General features: G+C 38.5%; 1 protein-coding gene across 1 annotated transcript; it reads right to left on the bottom strand.

The window, feature by feature from the left end:
* Nucleotides 1–7,953, bottom strand: ELMOD2 (ELMO domain containing 2). The gene is made up of 8 exons (XM_027885695.1): nt 7,750–7,953; nt 6,563–6,591; nt 5,860–5,954; nt 4,944–5,073; nt 3,873–4,006; nt 3,236–3,304; nt 2,061–2,194; nt 1–1,642 (listed from the first exon to the last, which is right to left on the bottom strand). Exons 1-8 carry the CDS (start codon nt 7,892–7,894, stop codon nt 1,485–1,487), a joined length of 894 nt encoding a protein of 297 aa, XP_027741496.1. The 5' UTR covers nt 7,895–7,953; the 3' UTR covers nt 1–1,484.
* Between the last annotated feature and the right edge of the window lie 5,234 nt (nt 7,954–13,187).

Raw genomic sequence — 13,187 nt, forward strand, 5'->3', positions numbered from 1 at the left:
CTCATTAGAAAAAGGGATATGTCTCTTTTTTTTTTTTTCTTCCCTTCTCGTGTTCAATGCTTGTATTCTTCAGGAATCTCTTCATGACTAGTCATTGACTAGAACTAGTTTACCTGAGATGATTTAAAAAAAAAAATAAAGTCATGAAAGCTTGTATTAGCATACAAATTTTGTGCCGCTGTGAGCTATTTAGGTATGTGGTGAAAGACTTTTTCTCAAATAAATCGAGTTTCTAAGGCTCTGATTTGGTTACAGAATCAAAATAAAAGACTGATTGAAAAAAGCAGAAGGCACTTATTAAATAGTAGTTCTTAGAAAATGAAGTGATGGTCATGTCAAATCCATTTAAAGTTGCTCTAAGCAATAATTAGTCACAATATAGACATGAAGTCCTATTGACTAGATTGTCTGAGGACGGAAAAGTTAAGGAACACACCAAAGTTGCATCCCTTTCATGGAAAACACATCTTTGTTAGAGGCTAGTACTCAGATGTGAATTTAATTTCACAAAATAAGGACTGCAGCTGCAATAAAGGTTTTTCTTTAAAATTTATAAAAGGGCTAAACTAGATCTCTTGTACTTCCCACTAAGAATACCCCATTAGCTGCTAGAAGAAAGGGCTGACAACAGATACAATCATCCTGAGCATCTGAAGTCAGATTATAAAGAATCAAAAATTTTTACAGTACGAATACTTTTAGAAAGAGTAGCTTTAGCCTGAGAATCTTATCCTCATGCTGATGACTTGTGGTTCTTTTTGTTTGTTTTGCAAACTAAACTTCTGCCAAGCACAGGAATTGGCTGGTACAAATCCACAGATAAAAAACTTCCTTAGCCAGAAGTAACTTCTAGGAAGTACATCAGTATGGTGATGGATTAAGCCTCTTCTCCAAAATTATAAATACATCCCCTCCATGGACCTCTTAATTACAGAGAAATTTAACATTGACAAGTGAATGATAATGACATGTAATTGAACAAGAACACAAGAAGTCTAAAACCAGGGTAATTTCATCTAAAAATCAAACTGAACTTCAACTATTACGTTAAGAAGTTGGAATTTAAGTTCTAAGTTGAAAAGTTGAACTTAAACTCTCTTTTAAAAGACAATTAACTGTGAAACCCATTCATAGAAAACATGATGCAGCTTAAATACCTGCTTCATGTTCCTGCATCAAGAAATTAAAAAATAAAATGTGAAAGCAAGCGATCCAGAGGCTCTTGAGATTTGTGGGTTGTTTTCTGTGTTGGTTTGTTGGCTGGTTTTTGTTTAACTTTCTTCTTAAAAAGCTGCCCTTTGGAGAATAGCATATAAATACCTGTAAACAGAGGTTGATTGTACAAGCTTTCTTAACTGAATTTTGCTTTTTTTTTAATGTAAAAAAAATTTCTATTGTTAAACAGTTTTTGGTGAAACACACAAGACTTCAATCCAAATGCATCATTCAATTTTTGATGCAGAATCTCATGTTCTGCAGAGGAGTTATGGTTTCGTTGTATTTTGTAAGGTGAGTATCACGTTGCAATCCAGTAGAAGTCCCTTAACTTTTTCATGGAATTTCTCTCTGTATTGGTTGAAGTGCATAATGCTTTCTGGTTCTTCTTCAAACCAGAACTTGTCAAACTCATAAACTAAATAACCTGTGAAGAAAATAAAATACAGACCTGCAAAAATTACCTCCACAATTTCCTGCCTTGGTCTAGCTAGTCCTAGAATGATCCCTTAGATATTCTTCAATCCCTTAAAACAAGGACTGTCCCATCCTGAGTTACAGCAAGCTTTTGGATGCTATAATAATAAATAAAAAAATTAAATCTGCAAATATTGAAGTTTTGGACTGCAGTCTTTAATATATAAAAAGCCACACAAATTATCCCTTAAATGTACATTTCCACAGTAAAATGTTTAAGCATCAGGTGCATTTCCAATATCCATGCAAGAATAAGAAGACACACAGCTTGCTCTGGCTAATGGGAAAAAGGTGGAAGTGCACTCCAAACCCCCTAAACTCTAGGCCTGCCCTTGGTAGTCTGTACTAAAGGAGCTGCGGATACTTACAGTAAAACTGATGGAAGTGCTCCATCTGTGGCAATCCAGCGACCATGTTGTACAGATGAGACTTTAAAGCACCGTTCTTGAGCAAGCTGTATGCCATTTCTGTCAGATTGATCCCAACTATTGCATAGGAATACCTGCAACAGAAATCATGGGGCTCGTATTACCTTATGCATTGGTAGTCTTAAAAGGTCCCCTGAAACAGTCTGCTTTAGGATACCTGTAAGAGTCAATTTTGGGGCAGTATTGAGATGGTAAGGCCATCAACGTTGACCTCAACTTGCTCATTTGAAATCCTTAGATCTGCTGGGATATTAAAAATTGCATGTCAAAAATGTAGTTACAGTATAAATGGAATGGCTGTTGCAACTTGCTCTTCAAGCTGAAAAAAATCTGGTTTTTTGTTGCATGGTAGAGAAAACATAACAGAAATTCTTAAAGAACAGTTCAAGTGGTTTTGGAGGAAGGAAAAATAAAAATGAGTTCATTTGTGTAAATTGTGTGGTTATTTAATTGAGCAAGAAGTCTCAGATATCCTATTCAGGACCTAGTTGCACAGGGTAATACTACTTACAGTCACGAAGGACTCCTGTTCTTGGTAGGTCACTGAGTTAACCGGGGACTAGTTATGGATCAGATTATTTTATCTGACTGGTCTGAGAGTAAATTTACATGTAAAATTAGCTAAATGCTTAAATATGCCAAGTTTTCAAAAACAAAGTTAAAGGTGAACAAAACATTTGTATATACTTATTACAGTACAGAAACCTAGCAAAAAAGAGGACATTAAGAATCTCTGCCATCCCAACACGTAATCAGTAAAAAGGCAAAAATAAGTATTTATTTCTAAATCTAATCTAAGCCTATTAGAAATAAAGCAAACTATGACGTTAAAGGCATTCACTGTGTTAACCAAAGACAGTATTTTGCAACATTTTTGTCCCAGCAAATCCATTCTGAAAAAAAAAATAAAACTGCACACAGTTTCCCACCCCAAAATTGATTCCAGTGTTCGGTTTCTTACATCTTTCTATTTTGGCCCTTTTTTCATTCTTTAATAAAAAAAAAAAAAAACAAACAAAAAATATTTTCCTCCTGATTTTCTGGACACATATTTGGCAGTCTTCACATAAGCTCTTACACAGAACAAGCCAGAAAAAAATCATACAGTGACTTACCCCAGCTTTGGGTGATTTGAACGAGAAAGGATCTGACGAGCTTCGTGGGTGTAATGCTTACTGAAATACCTGTCAGTGCAAAACAGGATCTTCCATTGGTTTAAGTTCATATAAAAAACCCATTGTGTTCAACATTAAAATATGTAGCTCTAAACTAAAGCTGAATAGTACTCTGTACTGAAAAATGGCACTAAATGAAAGGCAAGGAAAAGGCAGTAAATTAACTTATACTCAGCATGAACTAATACTGTAAAAAAAATAAATCATTGTGATCTGAGCATCAAATATGAAATTCACCATAATCCAAATTAGCTTAGCAAAGATATGTAAATTTAGCTGTTTTTCTTTGCAATGATTATTTGTGAAATTTTAAAGCAAGTTAGTTACAACCAACCAAATCTATCATATGACAACAAAAGATAAGGTGTCTTGGGCAAATTTTTGTCCCTTCCCTCACTTATTGATTTTACCCAACCATGATTACAGATGTTCAGTCACTAGAAATGTTGGTTTATTTACAATATAATGGTTTCTATTTGCTTCTATTCAGTTTTTATTAGAGATAATAGTAACTAGAGAAAATACTCGGATACTGAAAATTAGTTACAAAAGAAATTAGATACTTCTTTTCACTTACACCAGATTCACTAAGCCCAGCAGACCCATTCCCCTGAAGTCTGTTTTGGGATCATCGCCTTGGAAGCCGATGTCACACCACTGCTTGCTGATTCTGGCCTTCAGATTCTCGTGAGGCATCAGCAAATTCCAGAGCTGCACAAATATGCTTCCATGTTACACACAGCTGCTACAGCATTCCAAGTCACATAATTCAGAACACTTGCTGCTGCATGTTAGAATCCCCTCCCCAAGGACCAGGATACAATCTGCACGCTGTTCTTTTCTGTTAGCAGCGATCTGGAGTCATGCCACAAAAGGCTTACTTCAGAAATCATGAAAATTACTGCATTTAACATTAAATGTGATATTTTCCCTTCACAGACAAAGACACTGTAACAACACTAAAGAAACAAATACTTGTTTCGCCTTAGAAATTAATTCATGCATCATTTTGTGATAGGACAGCTATAAACTGAAATACAAATGCTCAGTGAATCCATAACTTGTCAATGTCGGGACTTGCATAGCAAGTTGAGATAATTAAGAAGTGCTAAGAAAATAACATGCTAATATATTTGCACAGCAGAAGCTATTTTATAAACCCGCAAGCAGTATTATGTTATTTGGTTGCTATTATTTATTGTTACCTAAAATACATTACTGATAATTTTTATCTTCCAGCATCAAATCATTGTCTTTGACATTGACTGGGATGCAGTAACAAGAAAATACTTTTTTTAAATTTAGTAATTACTGGTTTACAAAGTTAGACACATGCATAAGGCTGAATATCTTTTAAGTAGCATTCAGTGACCCATTAAAAACCTATTTTGCTACTTACATGTTGCTGTTGTTGTCTGATTTCACATAAAATAGTTCCAGTGCAAGCAACTCTAGTTTACTAATCTGTCTTGCTTTGAAGTTGTATTTTAATGTGTTACTTCTATAATGGCTTAGCAGTTTTTAAGTAGAAAAGAGCTTTAAATAGGCCAGTTGCTAAGAATACTACAAACAAGTTCATTCAAGGTGTTGGACTTGGAGGGGAAAAAAACCCAAACAAACAGCTTTTGTATTTTTAAAATTATTTCACCTCAATTAACTGTTCCTCGTGTTCTTCGTTTTCCGAATCATATGGGACCTTCCTTAGGTTTTCCACATTCAAATACAGTTTTTTATAACCTGATATCTGCAATAAGGATATATGCAGATTTGCCTTAAACCTGAAATAATAACAAAACACCATAAAGAAGCTATTAAACAGGCCAAATTAACCATAAATTCCAGCTTGAACTACCAGATAAGACCTTTCTTATGTTAATGCAATGTAAACACTAGAATTAGGAAGTGCTTAATGTTTATCCTTCAGACTACAGCATATTCATTAAGTACACTGCCACGTGGATCTCACATACTTTAAAAATCTCTAGCCCATTCCTGTGCTGCAATCTCTTAGCTTAAATTATGGAAAAAACCCCCACAAAACGTAGCTAAAATCTGCTACGACACAAGAAGACCCCATATATCATCCTGACCCCTGTATCTTCTCGTACCCCTAAATATTCTCTAAGTCCTAAAGTCAAACTTTCAAAGAAGCACTTCGTTAAACTTTAAAATTTTGACTGCTCACAATTTTCCCCTCTCATTTGCTAATTAATTATGCCAATGAATGCAAACATTAATCAGGCCTCACTGTGGTCTCTCAAAAGTATCTAAGCAACTGCACAGTTCTTGTAATCAATCTATGCAATAATCGTATTAGTTACAAATATGGAGTAACAGAAGGGGCTTGCAAAACAGAGATGCAGTAATTCCAAATCCATGTCAATTAAAACTTTGCAATTTATTTTTCAGAACTGGTGAGGACGCAACCACACTTTATTTTCTAGTTTCAATCTAAACATTCATGTTGAATGCCTTAAATATTGCATAAGATTAAGCAACTGCAAGAATATGCTAAGAAGGGAGAGTTATCTGCCACGAAGAACTTGTTTGGTTTCCAAACATACCCTGTATCTCTCTGTTCAATTCTCTTTTCTTTCATTACATCTCTGACACACTTCTCAACTTCAGCTTCTTCAACATGTACAGCATTTCTTAAAACCTAGGAAGCAAACACAGCAAATGACTTCACAAGGAATGCAGAAATCATCTAATTCATTATTATTTCTCATCTTCTGTATCCCTGCCTTGTATATGTTATTTACTATAAAAGGAGAAGAGTCAATTCATTGCAATTGTTTACAATAAACTGGCTCAGATTGCATATAAAAGATCTGCAATAATTACATAAAAGCATAATCGATACATTTTTCAGACTGTAAACAACGTTTATCCAGGAGTTCCATAAAGAATAAATGAAAAGCTGGAGAGTTGCTTGGTCTAGGTTCTTTTTGCTTTCAACTGCTGAACTGAAACACGTTCTTCCTAATCCAATCGAAACAAATGCAGCCAAGGAAATAATGCTTTGGAATTAGGAGACAGAGCTAACCAAGCTGAGGTTTCAATGGAAATAAACATTTGAAGGGACATGGGGTTATTTTGGAGAAACCTTAACTAACCCCAGCATACAATCCAAAATGCTGTTCTTTCCTCTCTGCCTTTTATTCCTCTACAGCGCTCCACTCTCAAAAAGTAAATGCACATGTTCTTTTCCAGGGATCTCTCTCTGAAATAAGGTTTTATTAAGGTTTCATCCCTAGAATCTCTTACCTTATTCTTTGATGATTCCAGTGAATGTTCTGCAATACAAAAAAAAGTCACATTTAAATTGAAGTGTTTTAAATAATTGATAATAGGTGTTCTTGCAGCATATAAGTACTATAAGATTTTGCATCCCTTTAAAACATATAATAAAAAATTACTCAATCTTAAAATGAACAGCTTATGAGGTAACTGAAGGTCTTAATTTACATAGGTTGTTTTTATAACCCTCGAGTACAACGCTGAAAATAGACTTGGATTTTTTTTAAAACATCAATTAAGTGTACAAAACAAAGACAAATTTGAAAAGGTGTAGAAACAGAAATATGTCTCAATGTGTTTCTATTTTCAGAAATTGTTTTGTGTTTATTACCAAATAATAAGGAAGTGTAAATGTCACCTCTGCAAGCTATTGTGAAACCAGAGAAATGTTAAGTACTTTCATAAACTGCCATTGCTATTTCAGATCAAAATTCTGCATAAGCAGAATTGTAAGTTAAATCACTCTTCCTCTCTCACACCCCCAAAAAATTCATTTATGTCTGTATGAATTTTTTTAGTAAGTAAAAACATACACGAAGCGATGGGAAGAGCCTGGGGGAAAAGATACGATTTCCCATTCATTTTTTGCAAGACACTGGAATCACCTTAGCGAACAGAGAAGGAAGCTAGCCCTGCCGTTCTGATTTAAAATTCCGATTTAAAATGAAGGGAGGAGTGAACACACGGTGCAGGAGACGCACAGAGCACTCGGGACAGGCCTTGGTTCCCACCTACTGGAGACCAGAAACCTGGGAGGGGAGACCTCTGTGACCCCCTTGGAAGGAGGTTGTGGCCAGGTGAGGGCCGGTCTCTCCTCCCAGGGAACGAGACAGGACGAGAGGAAACGGCCTCAGGTCGTTATATTCGACCCTAGAGTAGGCTTAGGTTGGACATTGGGAGAAAACGCCTTCACTGAAAGGGTTGCCAGGCACTGGGACAGGTTGCCCAGGGAAGCGGCTGAGTCGCCATCCCCGGTGCTATTTTTGCATGACGTGCTGCAGACGTGGCGCTTGGGGACACGGTTCGGCGGTGGGGTTTAGTGCTCGGGCTCGGAGGTCTCTTCCACCCTGAGCGACTCCGTGGTTCCGCTGCTGCCCGCGGCGCTCCCGCAGCTCCAGCTCCAGCCCGGCCCCGGCCCCGGCCCCTCCATTTACCTACGCTCAGCGTCCGCCGCGCCCCCGCCGCGGCGCCGCCCAGGACGCGCTGCAGCTCGCACTTCCCGGTCAGCAGCCGCAGGACCCACTTCAGCCAGAACCGAAAGTACTTGTCGTACAGGAACCCCCAGAGGCGCCCCCACATCTTGCGCGGGCGGGCAGCCCCGCGTGTGGCGGAGGGGGGGGGGCCGAGAGCGCCGTGCCCGGGGAGCCGCTGCCCGGGGCCCCTCAGCCCGCCCGGCGCCCCCTCGCGGCCGGGCCGCTGCGGGCCCCTCACGGCGCGGCGGGGACCCAGCGACGCCCGGCCGGCCCCCGCATTCCCGGCCGGAACCCGCCCTCTCGACCTGGAAGTGATCGCGAGGCGGAAGTGCCGGTCGGGAAGGTGGTTCCCTGTCGGCCCCGGGGCGGTCACCCGTCCCGGGGCTGCTGTCCCGTTGTCGGCAGAAGTCGGGTTCGGCGCGCAGCAAGCCAAGGGTTACACGCTCCAGAGGGGCGCTGGTTGCTTAGTCCGACCCTGGGCGCCCGGTGGAATTCCGCAAACCGAGCGCCTCGACTCGCAAAACTTTTCGCTGGTCGTACGTTTTAGCAAACAAAGGAGTTAGTGTTCACCGGCTACAAGTTGCATAAGCAGTTCGCTTATTAATAATTAGTGTTCTACTGTTGGTTAATGATTGCCCCTCATACTAATTAGTCCTCATGTTCAGTCTTTCTCTTCTCTCGGGTGGGTGGGTTTCTTGGGTCGGGGGTTCGTGAGTCGGTGGTTCCCATCTCCCCCTGCCGGAATTACCTTTTACCCAGTCGGAGCTGATTCCAGCACAGTTGCTGAGCTGCGTTAATTAGTTTCTTCCCTTATCTCGGGAGTTCTGCCGACTGTCCTTGTGGTCCATAAATCCTGCATTCCTTGTGTCCTCTGTCAGCGGTACATCCTTCCCAAGTTTTGTTAACCTCCACTTAGGTCTGAGACCACTGAAACGTGTCCAGTCCTAAATCTTAACAAGGCAATTCTACCAACGAGTAATTTGTTTGTCTAACTCGTGGATATCACTTAGAGCTTGCTTGTTAGCTGCTCCCTGCTTCACAGATTAAATCTTCCTTCTTGTTGATTAGGCTTAAAAGTATACAAAAATCAAACATCAAAGAACATATTTTCTTAAGAAAATTTTTATATATTCAACATTTTGCAACAGTTGGGCTAGGTGACTTTAAGGAGAGGTGCGTTGCCAGGAGTCCTGCCTTGCCTTTGCTGAATGGAAGTTCAGCCGAAGTGTTCCATTTAGTTCCGGTCACTACTTCCATTGTATTAATGATTATTTCAGTAAACATGGGTTGAACTCAGCAGAATTGTATGCAAAATTTGGCATGTTGAAAGGGAGCTGACAGACTCGCTTGACCACATTCTGATATATTTTTTGATGTGTGGAAATTGGAGTACCTTTTACACAAAATCAAAAGCCACAGAGCAGGTCTGGTGGCCTGTGTCCCACAGAGGATTTCAGAGGGTGGACCAACATGTTTGGCGTCCTCTTTTTGGATTTTTACACTCATAGAGGTGCAGAGTTTCATGTGGGGAAATCATTGCTGCATGAACTTCAATTGTTTGCAGATCTTCTTAAAAACTATGAGGAAAGGTGGTGCATGTTGCACATTAAGAGGCAATGTAACTTCTTACATAAACAATATGACTTTCAAAGCGTTGGAACACTGGATGAAAATAAGCTTAAAATATTTACCACCATTGAAAAGTATTCTTATTTTGGTGACAAGATGACATGATGGTTCTATCACATTACCCGCATATAAGTTGGTCCAAGATAGCCAAAACCCAGTAAAATATCTTGAAAAAAATATCAAGGATCCGGTGCCTAAGAGCTGATAAAAGAAACTGGAGAACAGAAATTTGTCTGTGTTGCAGGACTTGGGTAAGCTACAGCTCCCACCCACCTTGTATGTGAAACAACTCTAAGCAAATAATCCTGGAAAAAAAAGATTGTGATATACCTCCTATCTGATAATCTGGCAGAGCACTGCTGCTGTGGTATTTAAACATGAAAGTTTGTTGTCAGAGGAATCCTGGCTTCAGCAGCAGCAGGAGGATGTCACAGTTTGATGTTGGGAAGGCAGAAGAATTGTAACAACGTGAAGAAATATTAGGGGTGGTCAGGTATTTCCTGTCAGTCCTTACGCCCACGCGTGGATTGCATGGAGATAGTTCATTAGAAGCATGAGCTGCTGAAATTTTAGAAAGTCCAGCAGGTGCATCCTTAAAAGCGTGGGTTTGCACAAACAACACAGCTTGATGAGACTTTTGCTGATGTGTACCAAACTAAAACCTTTCTGATGCTTCAAGGGTTTCACTTTCCAGTGCATCTTTTAATGGATCAAATAGCTTGATATCAAGATGAATATTTTTTCATTATATTTACACTTAAATAGAAATTTCTTTTTTTGTGTGTATTGTTCAGAACCAAAGTATCTTCTATTACAGGTTTTGGAATTTGTTCCACTTCCTGTTTTTATTTACTGTAACAATACATACACACAGTACAGGGTTATTGTTTTTCCAGTCAGTTCCCTTTGCATCCAGTCTCCAGGTCTGATATGTAGAGTATCTGATGTTGACTATACATTGCACCACACTTCTCTGTGATATAATTAGATTTGTTGAGCTAAGCTTGACAATTTTTAAGGTCCTGCTTTAAATTAAGCACTTCTGAAATGTGAGAGTTTAGAAGATGCAAGTTTTTTAGTCTAGCTTATACTGGTTTTTTTGCTCATGTGATGCTTTCTTCACTTTAAATTTGTATTTTAAAGTAAAATCTCTAATCACCTGAATTTATTTATTTAAAATATTAAAGCATGCTTTTTGCCATTTTTTTCACAGCTTTTTATAACTTTCAAAACATCGAGCATGTTTGAATTTACACAATTCTTAGTACTTGAATCATGCAAGATGCTCCTGTACCATCATGTTCACTCAATTCATAGATTATATTGAGACAGTCAATATAATTTAAATATAATATAATGCAGTCACTTAAAAAAATAAATTCTAGCTTCCTCTTTTTGTGCTCAGTAGTTGCCTTCCAGTATTACCTTCACAGAGTCTTTGGTTGAAGTAAAGGTGAGTAAAGGTAAGATTTTACCTTTTAAAATCACATTTCTTATATGACAGTAGGGCAAATAAAAAGAGACTTAAACCAGCACTATCAGTTGGATCTCTATGCTGTCAGAAAACTTTCCATGGCAGCAACTATTATGTATTGTTACTGGTAGTTATTCTTTGTTCATGTACCCTTGTAGATGAAGGACAGCTGCAACCCACATTCAAAATAACCCATTGCTTGGTGGTCAAATATTGATTTTAATGTTTCATATCTCTACTCTTGCTTACACACAGATTTGTGAGAGCGGTATTAGAAATGTGAAACAATCATCTGCGCAAGAAAAGACATTCAGTTACAAAGCACAAGGACAAGCCTAGAAACTCTCTCTTGCAGGTAAAGCACCTCGATGGAAGTAGTCCACTGAATCACTTGCTTAGTGGTAAGTTTTAGAGGTTGCTCAGCAATGTGTTCTTCCAAAGAGTATTTTTAAAGATGTTTAGCCTGCCAAAAATATAGAAAGTTTGCTGATGGGAGCTAAAACTGCTCTGAATCATTTAACACTCCCCCAAAACCCCAGCCAGTCATATTCCAGTTGTACACAGTTCTTGAGCATGTGGAGAGAGCACCAGGAGAGAGATACTGGGAAACCATGAAGCAAGTAAGGGAGCCTACTTGCTCACTTGCAGTGGAAGCTCATGACAGTTTCAGTCATTAGGTTTCGGGATTTTTTTTTTTTTTTTTTTTTTTTTTTAGGAATACTTAATGCACTACCTCATTGTAAGTTAATGAGCTAGCCTATGAAATCAGCATTAAGTAAATGTTCACCACAACTCAGTAGGGCTGATTAACTGTGTCTGCTTTGGAGTCAGGCTTAATAAATCACCTCTAATGCAGTCAGTGACAGTCTCCACGGACATCGGACATTCCCTATACAGTGTGTATGCTTATTAGTTTCTAGAAGTATAGTTTTGGCGCTTTTTTCTCTGAAAATTATCTAAAATTAAGTGTGGGTTAGATTTCTGTAATTCTTATCTTCAGGAGCCCTCCTGCTTCACTACATCATTTACATGTTCCCTTTGGCTTTGTAACAGAACACTAACCAGTCAATTAAAAGGCATTTTATTCATTACATGTGACATATTTAATTTTAATTTGTTCCTCTTAGTTATAAATCTCTATTTTACTGCAAATGTCTCAAAATCTACCTTGATCCTCCATCAAAATTAGTGCCTTGAGCTTTTAGTTTATTGTCTGGGAGAGGGAAATGATGATGGAAAGGAAGTTGGAGAAAAGATTTGAGTCATGATTGCCTTGGTTAATATGAACAATTATAAATTCATATTCAAGGTGTAGCTGAAAGAAGATTCCTCAGTAAAAATTGAAAAGATGCCGCCAGAAACAGAATGTAGAGGGAAGCTTAGAACAAATGAGTACAGGCTGGGAATAGTGAGGTCTAACTTGAGACTTCATGGTGATTTATGGAGGAATACTCAGGTTTTTAGTTCACCATTTGTATACTGATGCAGGCTACTAGCAGTCTCCTGCATTATTAATGAGTAATAACACTTATAAGTCAAAGTAATTAGTAAACAGAGGAGTAAACCCATCGACATCATAATTCAAACACAGGAAGGTCACACTAACCTTGTCAGAGAAGCAATATACAATTGTTGGGGTCTGAGATTAAGTTTCTGAAAAGGACATAGTTATTACTGTTGGTGGTATAAAGAGTGGCACATAAAGGCAGCACTGACACTGGGACTCCAGCACGCCTGTCAGGACACCAGTGTTGGAGCGTTTGGGATTTCTTTACTCAACACTATTCCAAATGATTTTGGGGTGCAGTATAAAATGAGATCAAATTGTTCAGTAAGCAAATAGAGGAAATGAGGAAAGAGATATTGTATTAATAATATAAGCGTATTTTTCAGACCCAAATTATATAAAATACTATATTCTTTGGGTAAATAAGGCAATGAATTATATATGCTACTAATACATTAAGGAAGTAGGTAGCAGATTAGATAGCACACAGCTTCCTGCTTTTGTCAGATGGTCAAGTCCTGTCTGATTTCTGAAGTTGTCCTTTAGATGTTTGCAACAGAGAACAAGAAATCATATTTTCTTCATCACAAGTGGGTAGATTTCATTAGTGGAGGGTAGACTGGTGAGCAGGGAGAGAATATGTCAAAACAAGAGCGGCCAAATACCTGCTAATCAGGTGTAAGAAGGAGGAGCATTTTTTCTTTTAAAACATAGGTGGTTCTACTAGAACTGTGTCCCTATAAGAGGCTCCAGGAATCTTGGTAAATAAGCTATCCCTTCCCTTTATGA

The sequence above is a fragment of the Empidonax traillii genome, unplaced genomic scaffold, assembly GCF_003031625.1.
Source record: "Empidonax traillii isolate 1590-97213 ecotype Southwest subspecies unplaced genomic scaffold, ASM303162v1 scaffold170:size2694500, whole genome shotgun sequence".
Lineage (NCBI taxonomy): Eukaryota > Metazoa > Chordata > Aves > Passeriformes > Tyrannidae > Empidonax > Empidonax traillii.